The 22473-nt window shown below is 49.2% G+C and overlaps 1 protein-coding gene across 3 annotated transcripts in view; it reads right to left on the reverse strand.

The window, feature by feature from the left end:
* KDM5B (lysine demethylase 5B) overlaps positions 1–22473 on the reverse strand; it is an 83165-nt gene that overhangs the window by 19202 nt on the left and 41490 nt on the right. For all 3 annotated transcript variants that reach the window (XM_062211607.1, XM_062211608.1, XM_062211606.1), the window contains exons 7-14: positions 21563–21672; positions 19125–19283; positions 16877–16996; positions 7569–7727; positions 6476–6657; positions 4336–4498; positions 1337–1456; positions 458–652 (exon numbers count right to left, since the gene is read on the reverse strand). In XM_062211607.1, the coding sequence (XP_062067591.1) occupies positions 458–652; positions 1337–1456; positions 4336–4498; positions 6476–6657; positions 7569–7727; positions 16877–16996; positions 19125–19283; positions 21563–21672 (1208 nt within the window). The remainder of the gene's footprint in view (positions 1–457; positions 653–1336; positions 1457–4335; positions 4499–6475; positions 6658–7568; positions 7728–16876; positions 16997–19124; positions 19284–21562; positions 21673–22473) is intronic.

Here is a 22473-nt window from a genome sequence, read left to right on the forward strand (position 1 = left end):
GCCAGAGCTGAACTGATCTGAAGCCAGGAGCCAGGAGCTTCTTCCAGATCTCCCACAACGGTGCAGGGGCCCAATGACTTGGGCCATCTTCTACTGCTTTCCCAGGCCATAAACAGAGCTGGATCAGAAGTGAAGCGGCCGGGTTTCAAACTGGTGCCCATATGGAATGTGGACGCTGCAGGCCGGGCCTTTAATCTGTTGCACCACAGCACCAGTCCCTAAGTACACTTTTTTAAAAAAAAGGCAAAACATTGGGACAGACATTTCAAGGAAAACAGGTTCAGGTGGCAGATAATTTAGATAGTCAATGAAAATTAAAACTACTCTAAGATTACACACCCACCAGAATGGCCATAAAGGGAATTACATACATTAGGAAGATATGACACTAAGGTGCATAACAACTTTATATTATGTAACACCCAATGACACGCAATTGGATTTCCAAAAATCTTACCAATTTACGGACAGTTTCCCTCAGAGCCTTCTCATCCTCGATCATGATGGCCATGTCCTTCTGAACAGTTGAAGCCACTACCACGTCCAGTACGTCCGCCTTGGAAGCCATCTTGCAAATCATCTCATCATGGGAGAACACGCAGTAACGGTGAAGCAGGCGGTAATGCTCCACGCACTGCCGGCCTAGCGGGAGCTGGAGCAAAAGACAGAAGGAAGCATCAGTTCATCTTTCCTCCATTTGCAAAGACTTCTGGGTTGTACCACTGAACTACCGAATATCACACTCCGTGTTAGCACTTATTTATCAACCCTAAACTCAGAATGCCAGAATCCCAGCTAAGTCTAGGCCTTATTATCTTACCCTGCAAAGATCCGACAGATTAGGTATCTCAGGTAAACACGATTTGAAAGAAATCAGTGTTTTAACAATGTGTTAGTGTCCACACCAGTGTGGCATCTCTTTGGAAACTGGCATTTGCACATTTCCTGAAACACTATCTATCACAAACTTCAATCTATCAGCCTCAATCCTGACAGGTCTTTCCAGGTACGTGAAAAACAGGAGCGATGTCAAAATCGAACTTTTTAACTAACTGAAACCAAATGACATGACGATAGTCATCCGACAGTCGAGCTGTAGGTCATGTAAACAGGTGCCACACAACGTGGAGTCCCGCCCTGGGATCAGTCACCACTGCAGAGGCGCGGAGCTTCAGCCAGAGGGCCGTCTGCCTCCTCTTCACGAGGAAAGGTTCACACGGCAGACTGTCAAACAGCCCTGCAGGTGGGCTGGCGCAGCAGCGATGGGTTGACGCCTTGGAGAGCACTCGGCACCCCGTCCACATCTGGAAATCCTCACTCAGCCATGATTACATACCCAATCAACGGTGCAGAAGTTCACAGCCTCCGCAAAGTTAAAGCCTTGGTTAAAGCCGCTGTGGTAGGCTCGTGGAAAGGTGATCACGAACTCCCCAGCACACTGGTTAGTTCGGTAAACCTAGAAAGAAGAGATTGGACATTTTTGAGGCTCTTGGATGTGGCATCTCACTAAAGACAACAGGGACTTGGTATTGGATGATTTTTCAGACAGCAGCTTCTACTACAGACACTAATTCCTGCCACAAGAGGGAGCAGTGCCTCACAGACAGCAGGGCTTACACCAACCACTCAGCAAAACACAGCAGCAACTATGAAAGATCCTGATGTAATACCATTACCTCCTGATGCCAATGAAAGAAATCTCACTTCACTTCAAGAATCTCACCAGAACTCCTGATCTGGATCTCAAATTTAGCTTCCATCATTCCTCTCTTCCTGCACCCCACAAGCACAGAGATTGCCCCAGACAGACAGATCCTCAGCTTCCGGTCCCACCTTGCCCAGTGCCTGCCTCCCTGCATCTGTGGTTCACGACAGCAGCAGCAGCCAGGGACTTGTTGAAAATGCAGATTCTTGGCCGGGGCCGCGGCTCACTAGGCTAATCCTCCGCCTTGCGGCGCCAGCACACCGGGTTCTAGTCCCGGTTGCCCCTCTTCCAGGCCAGCTCTCTGCTATGGCCCGGGAGGGCAGTGGAGGATGGCCCAAGTGCTTGGGCCCTGCACCCCATGGGAGACCAGGAGAAGCACCTGGCTCCTGGCTTCGGATCAGCAAGATGCGCTGGCCGCAACGCGCCAGCCATGGCGGCCATTGGAGGGTGAACCAACAGCAAAGGAAGACCTTTCTCTCTGTCTCTCTCTCTGTCCACTCTGCCTGTCAAAAAAAAAAAAAAAAAAAAAAAAGAAAAGAAAAAAAGAAAGAAAGAAAATGCAGATTCTCAAGCCTCACCCAGAACCATAGAACTCGAGAGTGCTGGAGGCGAGCCCCATGAAACTGTTGGGTAAAAGGTCCAAAAAGGTTCAGATACTGCACAACCACCCATCCCAGATGCACAATTCCTTCTTCTACCTAAACTACTTCCTCCATCCCCAACTCCCTGCTACACCCACATTTATCATTGCACTCAGCTCCTCCTATAACCTGCAGATGCCACCTCATTCATTGATAAGTCCTTTCTGACTCAACAGACCAAATGTTCCAGTTGACACCACTGTCACACCACACGACCACCGTCCCCTTCCATTATTTGCACAAATATCATGTCTTTATAAATTCTGAGTCCCTGGGTGCAGGAGTTCATTCAATCATCTCTGTTGATCTAGAATCTCCTTTTACATAGTTTGCTCAATTATTAAAGAATCAGGGCTAAGTCTCATTTACAGCAAGTTCTTGGCAAACTGGGAAGACCAACCAACAGGAAGAGAGAAAAATCAAGGAGGAAGATCCCAACAAGGAGACGGAGGTACTCTGGTTCAGATCATTATTTCTAAGCTATGGTCCATGCATAATTTATGACCCCTCAAGGAAAAGTGCTTCTTCTTTGTCCCCACTGACTATCCTGTGGATCCAAAATCAAAAAAATTAGGTCACATATGAAAATCAAGAATTTTCTTTGGGGCTGGCACTGTAGTGTAGCGGGTAGTCACTGCTTGCAGGACCAGCATCCCATACTGGCGCCAGTTCAAGTCCCAGCCGCTCCAATTCTGATCCACTTCTCTGCTATGGCCCGGGAAAGCAATGGAAGATGGTCCAAGTCCTTGGGCCCCTGCACCCATTTGGGAAACCTGGAAAAAGCTCCTGGTTCCTGGCCTTGGATCGGTGCAGCTCTGGCCGTTGCAGCCATTTGGGGAGTGAACTAATAGATGGAAGATCTTCTTTCTCTCTCCCTAACTCTGCCTTTCAAATAAATAAATAAATCTTTGTAAAAATTCACTTTTAACACTGTAAATGCATCATTTATACTCTGTTGAACAAAGATGCACTCCTCAGTCCGGCCTCCCAAAACTGTCTTCAGAGCATTCTCAAAGACGCCAGTATCTGAGTGTCACTTCACCTTGTACAGAACTTCAGTGAAGCGATCACAGCAGCACCTCTCAGCCCAGACTGGGAACCCTGAAATCCAAGGTCAAGCCCGCAAAATAAAGTAAGCTTAATTGGGCAGGTGTCATGGTATAGCAGGTTAAGCTGTCATTGGGGATGCCTACATTCCATAGTGCCTGGTTTGAGTCTTGACTACTTGACACTTTTGATCCAGCTTCCTGCTAAAGCGCCTAGGGAAGCAGGGATTGTGGCCCCTGGCCTTCTATTCCTGCCGTCCATAGAGGAGACCAAGATGGCTGTTGAAGGTATTTGGGGAATGAACTAGCAGGTGGAAGATCTTGAGCTCTCCCTCTCCCTCCCAGTCACTCCAGTCTTGTTTTTTGGTTTTTTTTGTTTGTTTGTTTGTTTTTTTTTTTAAGGCAGAGTTATAGAGAGGGATGGAGATTTTCCATCTGCTGGTTCACTCCTCAAATGACTGCAAAGGCTGGAGCTGGGCTAGGCCAAACAAAGCCAGGAGCTTGGGGCTCCTTATGGGTCTCCCATGAGGGTGCAGGGACCCAGGTATTGGGGCCACCCTCCAATGTTTTCCCAGGTGTACTAGCAGAGCTGGATAGGAAGTCCAGGTCCCAAATCAGTACCCATATGGGATGCTGGCATCGCAAGCAGTAGCTTTACCTGCTACACCACAACTTTAGCCCCCACTCTGGCCTTTCAAATAAATGAATATTAAATACAAATAGAGGTAAAACTAAGATCTACCATGCATATCAGTTCATTATGCAAAATTAAAATCATGTGAATTCAAAACTTTTTTCTAAAGTAAGTACAAGGTATGAAAGATTCTAAGAGTTCAGATCGCCCCATTTTCGGCCCAGCTAAAACCACTGTGGCCACTTGGGGAGAGAAGCAGCAGATGGAGGACCGCTCTCTCTGTAACTCTGTCTTCCCTGCAGAACGTACAGGCACTTCATGCGTCATCAGAGTGTTGGGGTTCATGATGGTCACAAGCTGGTGCAGGAGGTCCGGCTGCGACACAAACAGCTCTGGAGCCAGCTTCTTCATCACGTTCTCCAGCTGCTCGGCAGCGTAGCCGGGGACGCCGTACCAGGTTTTTGGCTCACCCCTGGAAACAGAGTACGAAAATCAATCAGCCCACAACGTCAACACAAACAAAAGGGTGACCCGGTTCTTACTGTTTAGCTCCTGCTCTGTACGGCCATGTTACACAGGAATGTTCAGGCCAAAGAAGTATCATTAGAAATGTGAACTGAACATGTGTGATGCATTTCCCCCTCCAAGCAAAAAGCTTAAACATGAGACTTTTTATCTGAGATCCCTCTCCCCACTCCCATTTTATCTGACCCTTGACAAGATGCAGATATCCAGAATTTCTAAGAATATGAGGTCTTATGTTAGCCGCAGGCTATGTGGTTGCCACAATTTCCACAGCAACTGACAAGGGGATGACTCTCCATCTTCCTTTTCTCTTGCCCCTCCTGACAGATGAGGTTAAATCAAACACTAATAAGGCAATTAGCATTTCTAAAGAGCTCTTATTCTTCAAAGCACTGTAAATTGTCAACCAATTAATCTGTAACATCCTTGCATCCCTGTGAGCTATGGTAAACATAATCTTCATTTTACAGCTGGGAACAATTGCCTGGGGAAGTAGAACCATGCTCATGTGCACATACATATGCCAGTTCCCCCTTTCTTGTGGTACATCCTCAAATTCCTTGTGTGAAGATTTGAGTATGTTACAGATCTTCACATATTTTTGAACTTAGGAGCAAGAGGAATAGAGAAGAGAAAAACAGATGTGAAGAAATGACTCTGGTTGAAGAGCTTAAACAATAAAGCCCACATGCCCCTACAAGCACACAAGATAAGGACACGCAACGACATGCACAGTGACGCTAGAAAGCAGCCCAGGAAGCTGGCAGGTAGGTACAAGGACCTGGAAGACACTGTGCCACCTCTAAGCCTCTCCCACAGTGGTTCGAGACAGATTTGGTTCACTGCCCAAATGCCCACAACAGCCAGGGTTGGGCCATGCCGAGGTGAGCCTGGAACCCACTCCAGTGTCCTGCATGAGTGACAGGGACCCAGATACTCCAGCCATCACCTGCTGCTTCTCGGGGTGTTCATTAGCAGGGACTTGGATCAGAAGCCGAGGACTGGACTCCAGGCACTCTGATACAGGATGCAGGTGTCACAATGGTATCCTAATGGCTGAGCCAAATGCCTGCCCCAATGGGCCGCCATTGCCTCCAAATGGCATTTACCATACTAAAAGCAAAGCGCAATGCCTTCTGACCTTTCTGTGTATGTGCAATTTCAGCAGATTCATGCACTTCCAGGGAATCTTTTAAGAAACAGTGCTTTTACTTGTTGGGATGTCTGCTCCAACAGCAAAGAAAAAATCTTTTTAAAAAGTAGCCCAGGCCGGCGCTGCAGCTCAATAGGCCCCTCTTCCAGGCCAGCTCTCTGCTATGGCCAGGGAGGGCAGTGGAGGATGGCCCAAGTGCTTGGTCCCTGCACCCGCATGGGAGATCAGGATAAGCACCTGGCTCCTGGCTTCGGATCAGCGCAGTGCGCCGGCCGCAGCACGCCAGCCGCAGTGGCCATTGGAGGGTGAACCAACGGCAAAGGAAGACCTTTCTCTCTTTCTATCTCTCTCTCTGTCCACTCTGTCAAAAAAAAAAAAAAAAAAAGTAGCCCAGAGGCTGGTGCTATGGTGTAGTAGGCTAAACCTCTACCTGCCACACCCATATCCCACGTGGGCACTGGTTCATGTCCCCACTGCTCCTCTTCTGATCCAGCTCTCTATGGCCCGGAAAGGCAGTGGAAGATGGCCCAAGTGCTTAGGTCCCTGTACCCGTGTGGAAAACCTGGAGGAGGCTCCTGGCTCCTGGCTCTGGATTAGCCTAACTATAGCCATTGTGGTCACTTTTCTCTCTCTCCCTTTCTATTTGTTTAACTCTACCTCTATATAAATAAATAAAATCTTAAAAAAATAAAAATAAAAAAGAAAAGTGGCCAATTACTAGTTTTTCTGCTCAGCTAGCCAATCACTCCCAGGCTCTGTGGAACCTCTCACCAGTGCAGGTAGTTAATCGAGTAGCTCCAGTGGTCTTCAATATGCCAACAGAAGGATGAAAAGCACATTCCCACGTACAGCCACGGAAGTTTCATGCCACATATGTCGGCAGTGATGTGGGCAAGCACAGACTGCTCCATCACCGGCATGTTGTTCAGGTTCCAGCCACTGTCAAGGTACTCCTAAAAACACATCAGAGAGAGAAGACAGTCAGCTGTGTCACTCAGGGCTGCTTCAGAAGCCAGCTGGAAACAGTGTCCTTTAAAATAAAAGGGGAGGAGGGGAGCTGAGGAGCCACTGTCTGCCCATGGATTAGCTTTGTGAACGCCACACAAGTGGATTCAGAGAGTAGATGCTTCTGTATCTGCCTCTCTTCCCAGACAAGAGTCCACTTACACAAAGCTCACAAGTGCACACACCAGCCCGAGGTGCTGGAGAAGCCAGGATGGTGGCCATCCTGAGAGGGAGGGGGAGGTAGGAGAGAGGGCAAAGGGGGAGCTTCTGGGGTGCTGGGAAATCTTCTTTCCTGCTGTTTCCGTGGGTGTACTCACTTTGTACAAACCCCTCAAGCTGTGCACATACAGGTGCATACTTCTCATCGTATGCTAGATTTCAAAACAATTTCAAATCAGAGTTCCTACCAGAATAGGAACAGAAACCTTCTTAGGAGTTTGCGAGCAGGGAAACTAACAGGCTCCTAAACATTCAGGTGCCAGGGTAACCAGGCCTGACCCTGACCCTTTGAGTTTCCTACAGAAAGAGAAGCAATGTACAGAATCTAAGGCCACGGCTGGTGAGCCATGTTCCCCCCTCACACACGCAGTGCCACAGCAGCAACTCAGCCTGCTGCACAGTCTTTTCCTTTCCTTGAAATCATGAACAATCTGGTAGCTAAGATTTACTGAAAGTAAATCATAAAATTACTTCATCCAATCAAACAGAATTTCCACGAATAAATAACTCTACTTCCAAGCCACTTCCACGGGCTTCATCTCTCCCAGGAGGGCTCCATGAATCCAGCTATGTCCTTTTGATCGAGTGCGTGCCTGAACAGCAGCCTGCATTGCAGAGCTCCCTAAACCCAAGTTCCTACCTCTTCCTCCGGCGAAAGCTTGATTTTTCCATCTCGTACAGGAAAGCCACTGCCAAATTCCTTAGAGGCGATGTCAGCTCCATATTCCACTGTGACATCTTCCTCAATAGTGCTTACCAGTCGCCAAAATTCTTTCTCCACCAGCTCTGTGGGAACCATCTGGAAACACAAGGAAGAAAAAATGAGATTTCTCAGACAGTCACAAACTGCAACCAATCTGGTGACAGGAATCACAGAATAACATCTTGAGGACAAATTCTGCTTTTAATGTTCCACAATTGACCCCAGGAAATTAAGGCGACAACTCCCTCTTCCAAAAGGAATTTTATAGCCAAGAGGTGCAGGAACTAAGAATTCAAGCCCCATCCTCCCCCATGCCTGCATCCCATACTGGAGTGCTGGCCGAGGGCCAAGTCGAGTCCCAGCTCTTCAGCTTCTGATCCAGCTTCCTACTACTGCATCCAGGGAGGCAGCAGATGGTGGCTCAAGTGCTTGGGACCCTGCCGGCCCCATGGGACAGCCACACTGAGTCCTCGGCTCCTGGCTTTGGTCTGGAACAGGCCTGGCTATTGTAGGCATTTTAGGAGTGAATCTGCCTTTCAACAGATAAAAATGAATAAACATTTAAAAAAGAAGATGGACTGATGCTCCTCTGTTATCAACCTGGCCCCACTATAAAAGGGAGGCAAGGAGAGTGAAGTACAGTGAGTCCAGAGGCAGGAAACTTCCATGCCTGCACCTCAGTGTCTTCATCTTAGAAAAACACGCAGCCAGCTACAGCTAGAAGAGGTTGTACGCAAGTCACCAAGACTGACTGAGTACACATGTGGGGAGTCAAAAGAACTGAAAACTCAAATCCAGTATAAATTTAAGCCCAGTAAACAAGCAAGCATTTTAAGTAATTACAACTGAAGGAAAATCAGGTCTGCTCATGTATTTGCTGAGGTTCCATAAACTGATTCAGGTATTGGAGTGGGACAAGGGGTAGGACTCTCATGTACCCCAGTAACAACTGCAAGAAAATAATCCCACTAAGGAGACCTACATGACGGAGCACTTGCATTAATGGTGAAGAAAATCACTAATTCGGGGCCAGCAGCGTGGCGCAGGTTAATCCTCTGCCTGCGGCGCCAGCATCCCATATGGGCGCCGGTTCTAGTCCTGGCTGCTCTTCTTCCCATCCAGCTCTCTGCTGTGGCCTGGTGTAGGGGACCAAACCCGAGGAACCGCAGCGCTAAGATGGCGCTCATTTCCTGCTTCCGGGTTCTTCTTCCCCGGCAAAGTTTCCCGCGCTACCCCTGAGCTGTCCTATCCTGACACAGCCTTGTAATCATATGATTCGTGACGTGTACTGCGTATATATGCCCCGACCACCGGATGTGCGAGTAGTTCCTGCCCGCCAGAGATCGAGGTCTGATCTCCCGCGCCCTGAGTAATAAAGAGCTCTTCTACGAGACGCCCGGTGTCGGTTTCTTGCTGGACGAGAGCGGCGCCGAGCAGCTGGTGGCCCGTACGGGGAAACGAAAGAGCTTGACTCTCGGCGTGGAAGGTAAGCGAGGTAAGTCTTACCGGCGTGGCCCCGTGAGCGAGGTAGGTCTCACGGGTAAGGGGTGGACGCACCCTATTTTCGAGGAAGTGTTTTCCCTCTTTGTTGAGGAAGTGTTTTCCCTCTTTTATTCATGATGGGCAATGCCCCGAGCCAGTCAAATTTGATTGCCCCGTTAAAGGCGCTACTGCGCAACAAGGGAATTAAAGTCTCTCGATCCACGATTGCTGAATTCCTCGGGAGCATTGACTTCTTTGCTCCGTGGTTCGCTCATACAGGCCAGATCACTCTTAGCTGTTGGGAGAAACTTGGACAGGACCTCCGGCGCACGGCCGAGGACCCTAAAGAACCTGATCTCAATCCCATGGTAATTCCCCTGTGGGACTTGGTTCGAGCATGCCTTCGGGAGGAGGGGTCGACTCGGACGAGCGACCCGGCGCTCGCAGCCGCTCGTGATACCTTTGAGGAAGTCCGTTCTCAGAAGTCCGAGAGCGCTCAGGACCTGATAGAGTTTAAGAAAACTGGGTGTCAGACTTCCCTGGCGGCCCCGGACTCTGAGTCCGGCGCCTCCTCCTCTGACGCGGAGGGGGAGGGCGACAGCCCGCATAAATCACCCCCCCCTTTATATTCGCGGTTGCGTCGAAGGTTGAGAGCCGCTGATGCCGCCCCCGCGGCTCCCCCTGGTGGCTACCCACTTGATTATCAGTCTGAAATCATAGCGCCCCCAGGCGGCAGCACTTTTGATGTTAGGCAGCCAACCCAAGCTCCACCCGCACCGCCGTGGCCGCCTGCCGCCCCGCTTGTCGCTACTGCCCCACCCGTAACAGGGAGGCAATTTCATCGGCAAGCCTGGAAACAACTAAAAGCTGACGCCCCCGGCTCAGCCCATGCTTACCCGGTCTTGGGCCTGGGCACCCGAGAGGTCAGATACGCACCGTTGGACATGGCGGTCCTAAAAAGCCTCAAGCAGGCAGTTTCTGACTACGGTGCCACCGCCCCATTTACTATCTCCCTGCTTGAGTCAGTCGGTCAAGAGGTCTTAACACCCAGTGACTGGACTCAGTTGGCTCGCGCCTGCTTAAGTCCCGGCACATTTCTTCTATGGCAGTCTATGAATGCCGAGTGTTGCCACGATCAGGCGGACGAAAACGCTGAGGACGGCAACCCCGCGTGGAACGCCGACATGCTATTAGGGCGAGGACCCCATCAGGCCGATCAAACACAATACCCAAGACAAGTGTACAGACAAATCTCCGAGTGCGCCCGACGGGCGTGGAGACAGGCGGCCACTTCGGGTGGATCCTCTAGCCACCTTACCAAGATTGTCCAAGGCCTGACCGAACCGTTTGCTGACTTTGTAGCTCGGATACTCGAGGCCGCGTCACGGATATTTCCGTCGGACGCAGACGTAAAACCATTGATCAAACAAATCATATATGAGCAGGCTAATAGTGAGTGTAAAGGCATCCTCCGGCAACATAGAAACAAATCTGTGGATTCTTGGCTGAAGTATTGTAGGGACGCCGGCGGCCCGCTTACTAACGCAGGCCTTGCCGCCATGTTGGCCACCTATAACTCCACACAAAAACAGGGAGGAGGTCAGAGCCAGGGGCGCCCGCGGCCCACGATCTCTTCTGGCCTTTGCTTCCAGTGCCACCAACCTGGTCACAGAAAGCGTGACTGCCCTGCGTTTGCATCTGGGCATTCCCCAGCGCACTCCACAAGTGCAGAGCTCTGCCGCAGGTGCCGCAAGGGCCCTCACAAAGCGGAAGACTGCCGTTCCGCCTTTGATGCCGATGGCAATCCCCTCACCGGTAACAGACAGGGGACAAAAAACGGCCAGAGGGGGCTCCCCGCTCCGGCGAGGGGCCCCCAGGTGAACGCCTACACCTCAGTGCCCCCCCCTCCGCTGTTGCCATACCCTCAACCCCCTCAGGCCGCGCCACCAGTGGCTCCGCAGGCCTGGACCTCTGTGCCGCCTCCCCACTCCTCCTAACACCGGAGATGGGAGTTCAGCTGGTAGAAAGTGATTACTCAGGCCCCTTGCCACCGAATTCGGTTGGGCTTTTGCTAGGCCGATCTTCTGTTGCCCTTCGGGGCCTGACGGTAATTCCCGGTGTGATAGACTCTGATTTTACCGGTAAGATAAAAATCATGGTACAAACATTTCAAGGAACCGTTTTAATTAATACTGGAGATTGCATAGCTCAACTTTTGTTGTTACCCAGTCTTCACTCCCTATTCCCTGCAAGAGGCCCCGCCCGCGGCACGAGTGGTTTCGGGTTCTCCGGAACCAATTTCACTGGCCTGCACATGCTTTTGAACGAACGCCCCATGCTTACCCTGTGGATTAATGGTAAAAGTGTTAAAGGTCTCTTAGATACGGGGGCCGATAAGTCAATTATAGCTGAAAAGGACTGGCCCAAAACATGGCCCACTGACGTCGCTGAACAGACCCTACAGGGGCTTGGCTTCGCCAGCTTTCCAAAGAAAAGCGCGGCCCTTCTACCCTGGCAGGACGACGAGGGTCACTCAGGACATTTTGCCCCTTTCGTTTTGCCCCTTCCGGTTTCACTTTGGGGACGGGACGTGTTAACGGAAATGGACGTTGCCCTAACCACCACTTCCCCCGCGGTGCGTTCCATGCTTCAAAAGATGGGGTATGTCCCGGGAAGAGGCCTCGGCATTCAGTTACAGGGCACGCCCTCTCCTGTCCAGCCCGAACATAAACACAATAGAAATGGTTTGGGTTTTTCTTAGGGGCCACTGCGCTGCCTCCTGCATCTATAAAGCCCCTATCAATATCCTGGTTGGTAGACACACCAGTTTGGATTCCGCAGTGGCCCCTGTCACAGGAAAAATTGGAGGCAGTCAAAAAGCTCGTTCACGAGCAGGCTCAGGCGGGACATCTGATCCCATCTACCTCCCCATGGAACACGCCTATTTTCGCAATTCGAAAAAGAACAGGAAAATGGAGACTTTTACACGATCTTAGAGCAGTCAATGCGCAAATGCAGCCCATGGGCCCGGTGCAGAGAGGCCTTCCGCTACTTTCTGCACTCCCAAAAAATTGGCCCGTGATTGTCATCGACCTCAAGGACTGCTTTTTTTCCATTCCTTTATGTAAAGAGGACACTCCCCGTTTTGCCTTTACTGTCCCTACTACTAACCAACAGGAACCAGATAAACGCTGGGAATGGGTGGTCCTACCTCAAGGAATGACAAACAGTCCTACCATGTGCCAAATCTATGTTGCTCGTGTGCTTGACCCAATTAGAGACCTGTTTCCTGACTGCAAGTGTCTCCATTACATGGACGACCTGTTATGCGCTGCTCCTACAAAGGACAGGCTTCGGGCCCTGTACGGCGGGTTGCAACGAGCGCTGCAAGACTCAGGATTGTCTATCTCCCCTGAAAAGGTGCAGGTGTCCTCCGTGGTCACATACCTTGGAACCACGGTCACACCCACCCACACCAAACCTGTAAAGTTGCATATTAAATATCCGAATGTTTCCACGCTCAACGATTTACAAAAACTTCTGGGGATATCAATTGGATTAGGCCTTTCCTTCGCATCCCCAACGCCACCCTGCAGCCTCTTTTTGACGTCCTAAAGGGGGATCCTAGTCTCACTTCTCCACGAGAACTTACTTCTGAAGCAAAACAAGCATTGCTGGCCGTTAACGAAGCGCTCAGCGAGGCCGCACTTAAGCGGTGGGACCCGTCTGGAGACCTCACCCTGTGGGTCCTCTCCACGCCCAAACAGCCCACGGGCGTTCTCTGGCAAGACGGCCCCCTTCTTTGGATCCACCCCTCGGTGTCACCCACTAGATCCCTCGCCCATTATCCCTCCATGGTGGCGGACGTTGCGCTTATGGCAAACCAGAAGGCTATCCAGCATTTTGGTCGCGAGCCATCTACTATTGTTGTGCCATATTCTGCAGAGCAGGTGCGTGTTCTCACTGCTTGCACTGATTCTTGGTCAATCCTGGCCTGCTCAGTTTCCGCTACAATTACCAACAGAACCCCTCGCGACCCTCTGTTAACCTTCATACAGTCTCACCCCGTAATTTTCCCCAAAATTACATCCTCCAAACCGCTCCCCGAAGCCGTAGTGGTGTACACCGACGGTTCCAATACCGGAGTCGGTGCTTATGTTGCTACCGGAAGCAAGCCGAAAGCCTTTCAGTTTGCGACTGACTCTCCCCAAATAACTGAGCTCCTCATAGTTAATCAGGTACTTTTAGATTTCCCGGAGCCTGTAAACATTGTTTCCGATTCCCACTATGTGGTGAATGCGGTTTCCATATTAGAAACCGTGGGCAGTGTTAGTACATCATCCCCTGTGAGTAATGTTTTCCTCACCCTCCAGCAAGCCATTTGGAATCGGCCCGCTGCCTTTCACATTACCCACATAAGGGCCCATTCTTCCCTGCCGGGGCCTATGGCATTGGGCAATTCCATGGCAGATCTGGCCACACGCCCGGTGTGGATATTCCACTTAGCCTCCCCTGAACAACAAGCCACCTACTTTCATTCGGAATTTCATGTCAATGCCAAAACACTTGCCGCCAAATTTAACCTCCCCCGTGCAATCGCTCGTGATATTGTTCGTCGTTGCGCAGCTTGTCCTACCTTAACCGCTGTCCCATCTTTAGGAGTTAACCCCCGAGGACTCCTGCCAGGACATGTGTGGCAAATGGACGTCACTCATATTCCAGAGTTTGGAAAGATAAAATATGTCCACGTGTCTGTCGACACGTGCTCCCAAATTATTTATGCCTCTCTGGAGACCGGCGAGCGTGTCTCCCATGTCATCGGCCATTGTCTTGCGGCTTGGGCGGCATGGGGCAAACCCAAAATTATAAAGACCGACAACGGACCTGCCTATACTTCCACTTCATTCCAACAATTTTGCTCACGCATGCAAGTCCAACATAAGACCGGAATCCCCTACAACCCCCAAGGTCAGGGTATTATCGAAAGAGCGCACAGAACGCTCAAGGCTTTCCTTTCTAAGCAGAAGGAGGGAATTGCAGCGGGCAAGACACCCCGCATGCGCCTCTCCCTCGCATTATTTACCTTAAATTTTTTAAATTTGACGGATCAGTCTATGCCCCCCGCTGAAAGACACATGATAAAGGAACCCCCTGCACGAGGATTTGTCCGCTGGAAAGATATCCTTACGGGATTATGGCACGGCCCGGACCCAGTACTATGCTGGAACCGAGGCGCAGTTTGTGTTTTCCCACAGGAGACGGGAAGAGAACCCCTTTGGGTCCCGGAGCGATTGGTGAGGAAAGCGGATCCACCGACAGAAGAACCAACACCCTCGCCACAAGACCGACCGCCGGAGGAGCCACCCTCGTCATCAACGGGTGATACCTCCCCCGAGGCTAATAAACCTCAACCCACCTCCTGAGGATGTTGGGCCGTAAACCGGCCGTCGCCCTTCTCTTTCTGGGTCTTATCCTCCTCCCTAGCTCTCATGCAGGCTTAGATGCCCCTGCCCACCGACAACAGGCCTACTTGCAGTACCGCAATAATCCCTGTAGCTGCCCAGTCTCTGCAGACAGCCTACGAGGCATACACCCCTTGAGCTCGACTGACTGTGGGGACAAAACCGTTTATAAGGTATCCTGGGGTTGCGTGGCCATTCCCAAGCCTCGCCCCCATCCCTCGAGTGGTCCCCCACCGCCATGCCCATGCTCCTCCTCCTTTCTCGCGTCCGTACGTAGTTCTTGTTACAAGTCATTCTCTACATGCACCTATCAAAACCGCACTTATTTTACTGCGTCGCTGTTGCCTTCACCGGCATTGCGGCCTGTCTTTCTCGATTCGGGACCTTTTGTTCAGGCCCCTTGCCCCGCCCACTCCAGCCCTTCTGTCGTCTGTTGGGGAGTGGGGGCACCCATATATGTCTCTGATGGTGGAGGTCCTCAGGACCAAGCTCGCCAGAATGACCTATGACCGTGCCCCCACCGAAGACTAGCCCGCCCCTCCTGACGCATTGTACTCCCGCCTTCCTCGTATTGTTTGGTCCCTAGTCTTCTCCCCAATTGGGCATAACCCCGTCCTCCGACCGGGAGTAAAAGACCGAGGCATGCGAGATCAAGGATACCGCAGCGAGCGTTCACCCGGAGGTTCCGGGGGCCTCGGGAGAGTATATGCATGTGCATACGGGGGTGGTCCCAACCCGTCCCAGAAAAAGGGAAACTAAGGGCAAAAGTGAGGCCAAGGGTTGCGGCCGAACCTTTGGTGTATCACAATATGCCCACCGGCACACTGGGCATGCACCTCTGCTCTCTGTCCGGTCGCTGATATCCCGGCCGCCACGGCCGTCGGAGGCTGATTTGTGGAAAATAAAAAGGAGGGAGATGTAGGGGACCAAACCCGAGGAACCGCAGCGCTAAGATGGCGCTCATTTCCTGCTTCCGGGTTCTTCTTCCCCGGCAAAGTTTCCCGCGCTACCCCTGAGCTGTCCTATCCTGACACAGCCTTGTAATCATATGATTCGTGACGTGTACTGCGTATATATGCCCCGACCACCGGATGTGCGAGTAGTTCCTGCCCGAGATCGAGGTCTGATCTCCCGCGCCCTGAGTAATAAAGAGCTCTTCTACGAGACGCCCGGTGTCGGTTTCTTGCTGGACGAGAGCGGCGCCGAGCAGCCTGGGAAAGCAGTAGAAGATGGCCCAAGTCCTTGGGCCCCTGCATCCGCATGAGAGACCTGGAAGAAGCTCCTGGCTTCGCATCGGCGTAACTTCGGCCGTTGCAGCCATTTGGGGAGTGAAGCAATGAAAGGAAGACCTGTCTCTGTCTGTCTCTCTCTCTGTCTGTAACTCTACCTCTCAAATAAATAAATAAAGTCTTAAAGAAAAAGAAAAGAAAACTCTAATTCATCTTGAATTAGTGTTAGGAAACCATTTAATTTTGGTGAACTTACTTGAGGAATAATAATAAATGCTGAATGAGAAGTGCTTGTGCTCCTGATTGAGTAAGGGAAAATCAAAAATGCAACCTTACCCTGAAGTTCAAAATACTAACTTATGGTCTCGCAACAAACAAGGAGTATGTTCCCAGAGGCAGTGCTGTGGCACAGTGGGTAAAGCTGCCGCCTGCAGTGCCCAGCATACCATATGGGCGCCGGTTCTAGTCCTGGCTGCTCTTCTTCCCATCCAGCTCTCTGCTATGGCCTGGGAAAGCAGTAGAAGATGGCCCAAGTCATTGGGCCCCTGCACCTGTGTGTGAGACCTGGAAGAAGCTCCTGGCTCCTGGCTTTGGATCAGCGCGGCTCCAGCCATTGAGGCCATCTGTGGAATGAACCAGTGGATGGAAGACCTCTCTCTCTCTGCCTCTTTTAATTCTGCCCTTCAAATAAGTAAATTAATCTTTGGGGGGGGGGGGGGGAAGTATGCTCCCAAGGTATACATTGCTTGGCATATCATAGCCACTCACAAATTTTATGACTTTTCTTTAAATTGCATTTGCTGGACTGAAAGGATTACTGATTATTTTCTTTACTGGTATTCTGTTGCTGTTACTATATGATTGTGTGGGACAGCTATTTCTAGAGAAATCCTTAAATGAAAAAATCATAATGCATCTTTCAGTATTGTGGGAATTTAAATTCAACGAAACCAAGCGAATGTCTCCTTCTGCATAATGACCATCAGAAGAGGCCTCCACTCAGTCTGTCTTCAGATACACTGTTCTCCACAGTAACTAAAAGCTTACATTAAAGCAGTGCACGTGTACGTACGTGGACTGGCATGTTGAAGTAGTCGGATTTGAAGGCATCTGCCATTTCCCCAAAAGTTCGCAGGGTATAGTCCCTGGCTGCTTGTTCAAAGCCAAATGCTTCTTGTGGCTTACTGCACTCCTGCAAATAAAAACAAGATCAGTGTTCTAGATGACACTTGAAAATGCCAAGTACAATAATTGCCAATGTTCTTATTTAATGTTTATGCTAGATCTACATTGGAAAAATTAATGTGACAAAAAATTGGACAGGTCTAGTGAGCAAATGAAACAAATTTTACCTATTTATTTGCTAAAGCAAACAGAATCTCTATTTTATTTACCACAACCTGGAATAATTTAAATGTTTGGAAAGACAGCCAAATCAGTCAGCTTCCTTCAGGATCAGGTACTGAGTGCTGAGTGAGCACCTGAGGTCTGTGTTGGGGTTAGATCACGTAAGGAATGGACGCTGGGATGGAAAGGCTCTGTGCTTCCTCATACAGTTCCATCACACAGAACACGGTGTCCCCTAACAGGGGAGTTATTGTCTACACTGAAAATAAAAGGAATCACGGCCTCTGAGACTCCAAACCATAGAATCAACAAATACATACGAGAAGTCACTCGATGGAAACAGAAGGACTGCCAGACCAGCAGTACGTGGCAATAATCTAACAACGTCATCAGAAACAAAGCACTGAGGGGTAGCCAGAGCCAGCTAAGCCGCATCCACCACTAAGTCCCTACCAGAGGCACTCACCACTTAAGTCACCTCCCACCCATGGCCCCCTGCCCTGCCCGCCCCTGCCTAGTGCCTTCCCCTTCACAGGAGACAATGATAAGGCACTGTGGCCCTGGTTCCCGCACTGGGGCTGAGCTCCTCACTACTGTGACGTAACCCCACCCTGACACTGCCATCACCTCCCAGCTGACTGCCTCACTATACAAAGGAATCCTCACAAAGGTGGGAGCAAATCCCTTCTAGATTTTACCAGCCACCATGCAGCACGAAAAATATCAGTTATCACAATGCCACATGGAAGTGTATTTATAAGTGAAAAATATTACTAAAATTACTCATGTAACATAACTGCATTTGTTTAGAACAGGATCTGGATGGACACACACCATCACATTCAGAGTGGCTGTCGACACATTGAGGAACCATCTCTGAGTTCTTCAGTGTTCCACCAGGATGGTGCAAGTTCCCAGCTTCTGGCTTCACCCTGGCTGCTTTGGCCAACTAGAGAGTGAACCAACAGATGGAAGATTCCTCTGTGTCTCCCTTTCTCTCTCTGTCACTCTGCCTTTCAAATAAACTAATCTTAAAAGAGAAATTTTTAAAAAGATTTATTCATTTACTTGAAAGGCAGACATTCAGAGAGAGAGAGAGAGAGAGAGATCTTCCATCTGCTGGTTCATTTTCCCAGTGACCATAATGGTGAGAGCTGGGTCAACGCAAAGACAGGAGTCAGGAGCTTCCTCTAGGTCTGCCACTTGGGTGCAGGGACCCAAGCACTTGGGCTATCCTCTGCTGCTTAATCAGGCCATTAGCAGGGAGCTGGATCAGAGGTGGTGCAGCTAAGACTCGAACTGGTGCCCAAAAGCAGTGCCACAGGCAACTGCTTTACCTGTTACAACACAACACCAACCCCTGAGAGAGAGAATTCTTGCAAACAGCATGTAATACTTTTTACAATTAAATTTTTAAAATAAAACAAACAGTGTAGTGGTTGGTGTTGTGGCACAATGGGTTAAGCCACTGCCTACCATACCGGTACCCTATATCAGAGTGTGGGTTCAAGTCCTGGCTGTTTCACTTCCAATCTAACTCCCTACTAATGCACCTGGGAATGCAGCAGAAGATGGCCTATGTTCATGGGCCCCTTCCATCCACAGCAGAGACCCAGATGGAGTTCCAGGCTCCTGGCTTCAGCCTGCCACAGCCCTGACCACTGTGGTCATTTAGGGAGTGAATCATCAGCAGGAAGATTAATAGATCAATCTCTGTCATTCTGCCTTTCAAATAAATAAATAAATAAGTCTTAAAAAACAAAACAAGACACAGTCTAATTGCTCAGCAAAATGCTTCTGTCCCTTAGCTTCCTCAACACTGCAGACCTCGTTCTGAGACCCTCCTCTGTCTCAGGTCCCGTCCAGTTCACTTCATCGGCCTCAGGATTGTCCACTGGCAAATCTAAAGCCCAAAGGGAAGAAAAATGCACTAACAGTAACATTCTAATGCTACCCCTGCCATTAATTCTTACCTGAGCCAAACACTTAGGACACCTCCAGTCTCCCTTGGGGACGTCGTGGAGCGGTGGGATCAAGCAGAAGGTATGGTAGCTGTCGTCACAGCCGTCACACAGGAGAAGCCGGTCCTCGTCGCTGCCGCTGCCGCACAGGAGGCAGACGTACAGGTCCACCTGCGGCAAGGAGAGTGCGCACAGCAGCTGTGACTCAGGGTCGCCAAACGGTCTACGGTGCAATCTAGTCTCTCCATCCCCCATAAAGGGTATTTCAAATACAAACACCTCCCACTTTCTATAAGAGGTATTTCATAGCACTTCACACATTCCCAGTTTTAACGTACAACCTCCTAGCTTTCTCCACTGTCATGTGTTTAAAGTTATTTAAAGAGCGTAAAGATAGTTTTCTAAAAGAAAAATCTTAGATAATAATAAAAAACAAATTTATGAAGGATAAGGTCAATTTTGTATAAAAGGAAAAACTTTTAAATTAATAATGAATAAAGAAAAGGTGGTATCTACATAAAGGAATACTACCCAGCCATTAAAAAGGATGAAATCTTGGTCATTCTTGAAGACAAGGATAGAAATGGAGGCCATTAATAATAAAATAAGCCAAGCACAAAAAGACAAGAATTACACAATGTAGCATCTTTAAAAAGGTGATCTCATGGAATTCCAAAGTATAGGGTGAATATGAGGCAGGGAGGAGAGGGGAAAGGAAGGAGAGGGGAGGGAGAAATGGAAAAACGTTGATTGTTGAATAGGCATCAACTCATATAGGAGCAAAAAGTTCTGGAGTTCTCTACTGGAGAGTAAGGCGACTATAGATATTAATGAATGGCATATTTTTCTATTAAAAAAAAAAAAAACAAGATAGGATTTTGGATGTATCCCCCATAAAGAAATGTTAAATATTTGAGGAGATAGATGTATTTACGCTGATTGGACATTATATACTGTATACAAAATATCACCTAATACCCCTAACCACCACATAAATGGATATAATTTTTATAACTTAAAATATTTTTTAATAAGAAGAAACTAAAGCTTACATGACATTAAGCTACAATTTTAACTTCTAATTGGGGATCATGGTTAAGAGGTTCCTCCAAGTAGCCAGTGATAGAGCACAGCTATGGACTGAGATGTGTTCCTCCAGGAGTCCCGGGCTGGAGTTCTCACCAAGCCTCAATGTCTCAGAGTGTGAGTGAGGTGAAATCATGTCACCAGGGTGCTCCTGTGCAGCAGCATGGGGAGATGGGGACCCAGACCTGTGCAGTGACGGCTGGTGAGAAGACAGCTACCCACAGCCAGAGGGGAGGGTGCAGGAGCACCCTGCCCTGACTCCCCAGCGACACGTATATGTTAAGCCAGTGGCCCTAGTGAGGCAATACAGAGACAGGACCTAAAAACAGAAAGCTGAGCGTTCAGCTACACAGTTGTGTCTCTTTCAGTTGAGGCTCTGCTGATTTTCTAGTTGTATCTGGCGGGGAGTGGGCAGCAAAGAGGGATGGTTATAGGAGAAAACATTCAATTAGAATCATTTATCAAAATGTTTAAGATTTATTTATCTATTTGAAAGGCAGAGTTACAGAGAAAGGGAGAAACAGAGAGATCGTCCATCCACTGGTTCACTCTCCAAATGGTTACAAGGGCCAGGGCTGGGTGAGCCTGAAGCCAGGAGCTTCTTCTGGGTCTCCCAAGTGGATACAGGACCCAAGTACTTGGGCCTTCCACTGCTTTCCCAGGCACATTAGCTGGGAGCTAGATCAGAGGTGGAGCAGCTGGGACTCAAACTGTTGTCCATATGGGATGCCGGCATTGCAGGCAGTGGTTTTACCTGCTTTGCCACAGTGCCAGCCCCCAATTGGACTAATTCTAATTCCAACCTCAAAGCATGGGTGTCAGTGTCTCAGAGGGGCAGGGCAGAAAAGCAGACAGGGCCTTTCTAGCATTCTCAAGTCAGGCTCTCAATCAATTTCAACAGAGCCACAGCTCCCTGTAGCCCTGTGGCTCTGCCAGGTCCTTACCCCCCAACTCCAACTCCTTTCCCTTCCTCTTCCCTCCTTTTCTTTCCATTTCCTTCCTTCCCTTTGCTAACTGAAAAGCTGTAAAACATTCACAACTTTTGGTCTAGCCTTCATCTCATTTTCAACAATTCTGTGCACGATCGGCTCATTAACACTCAACTCGGGGCCAGAGTGAACCCGATCCAGAAAAATGGCAACCAAAGCCCTCACCTCTGCGGTCACCGCCATCCCCACGATGCCCTGGGGCAGTACCTCACTTATACAGTGACTGGAAAAGGTCATTTCTCCGTCAGACACTAAGTTAACCAAACCTAAGTAAGGCACAAAAGCTTACGCTTGGGGGTGAAAGGGTTTCAAGAAAGGAAGGGAAGGAGAACGAGGAAGAAAGGGGGGAACGGAGAAGGGGCGAGGTTAACTCACAGCATTGGTGGTTTTTTTAGATCGACTCTTAGGCTTTTCCTTCTCACTTTCTACAATAAAATCTTTCTTCTCAACTGGTTCTTGCTTGATGTTACTTTTCATTTCTTTCTCTGTAGGAAGCAATCCAAAGTGAGCTCTTTCTGTACTATGCTGTCCTCTGCTTCCTCCCTCACCTCATCACCTCCCTCCCAAAGCAAACAGTTTCATGGCTACTTTCATTTCAGTGGAAGTAGCACCCAGTGTAAACTCAATGCCGGTTACAAACTCTAATACCATTTAAATGATCACATGTAGGTACTCATGGAGATGTTGCTTGGGTTTACAAGCTTTTGAAAGATGAACTAACATAGTTTTCTCTAAGCCTAAGATAGCAGATACTGACAAAATCACGTTCTTCTTTATCATGACCATGAGACTGACAACTCAACTGTACCTCATTCACATTCCATCTCTAATGAGAGCTGAAATGATTCTGGTCACCTTCCTGGCCTCCAGCTTCTTGTTCCAAAGGCTGAACATTGTGGCTAAAACAATAGCTATCTTTTTTTTTTTTTTTTTTTTTTTTAGAAAGATGTATTTATTTGAAAGTCAGAGTGACAGGGAGAGAGAAAAAGGGAGAAAGAGTTTGAATGATTGATTCCATCCACTGGTTCCGTCTCCATAGCACACAGCAGCCAGGGCTGGGCCAGGCCAAAGCTAGGAGCCAGGAATTCCAACTGTGTCTCCCAAACGAATGGCAGGAACCCACTTGGACCATCACCTGCGCCTTCCCAGGAAGCTGGACTGGAAGCATAAAGTAGCTGGGACTGGAACCAGCACGTGGATGTGGCAGTTTAACCCGCTGCACCACAACTGTCCCTGGCTGTCAATTATTATGTAGTGGACACTGTGCTAAATGCTTTCCTTAACTT

Source organism: Lepus europaeus, chromosome 14 (genome assembly GCF_033115175.1).
Source record: "Lepus europaeus isolate LE1 chromosome 14, mLepTim1.pri, whole genome shotgun sequence".
Lineage (NCBI taxonomy): Eukaryota > Metazoa > Chordata > Mammalia > Lagomorpha > Leporidae > Lepus > Lepus europaeus.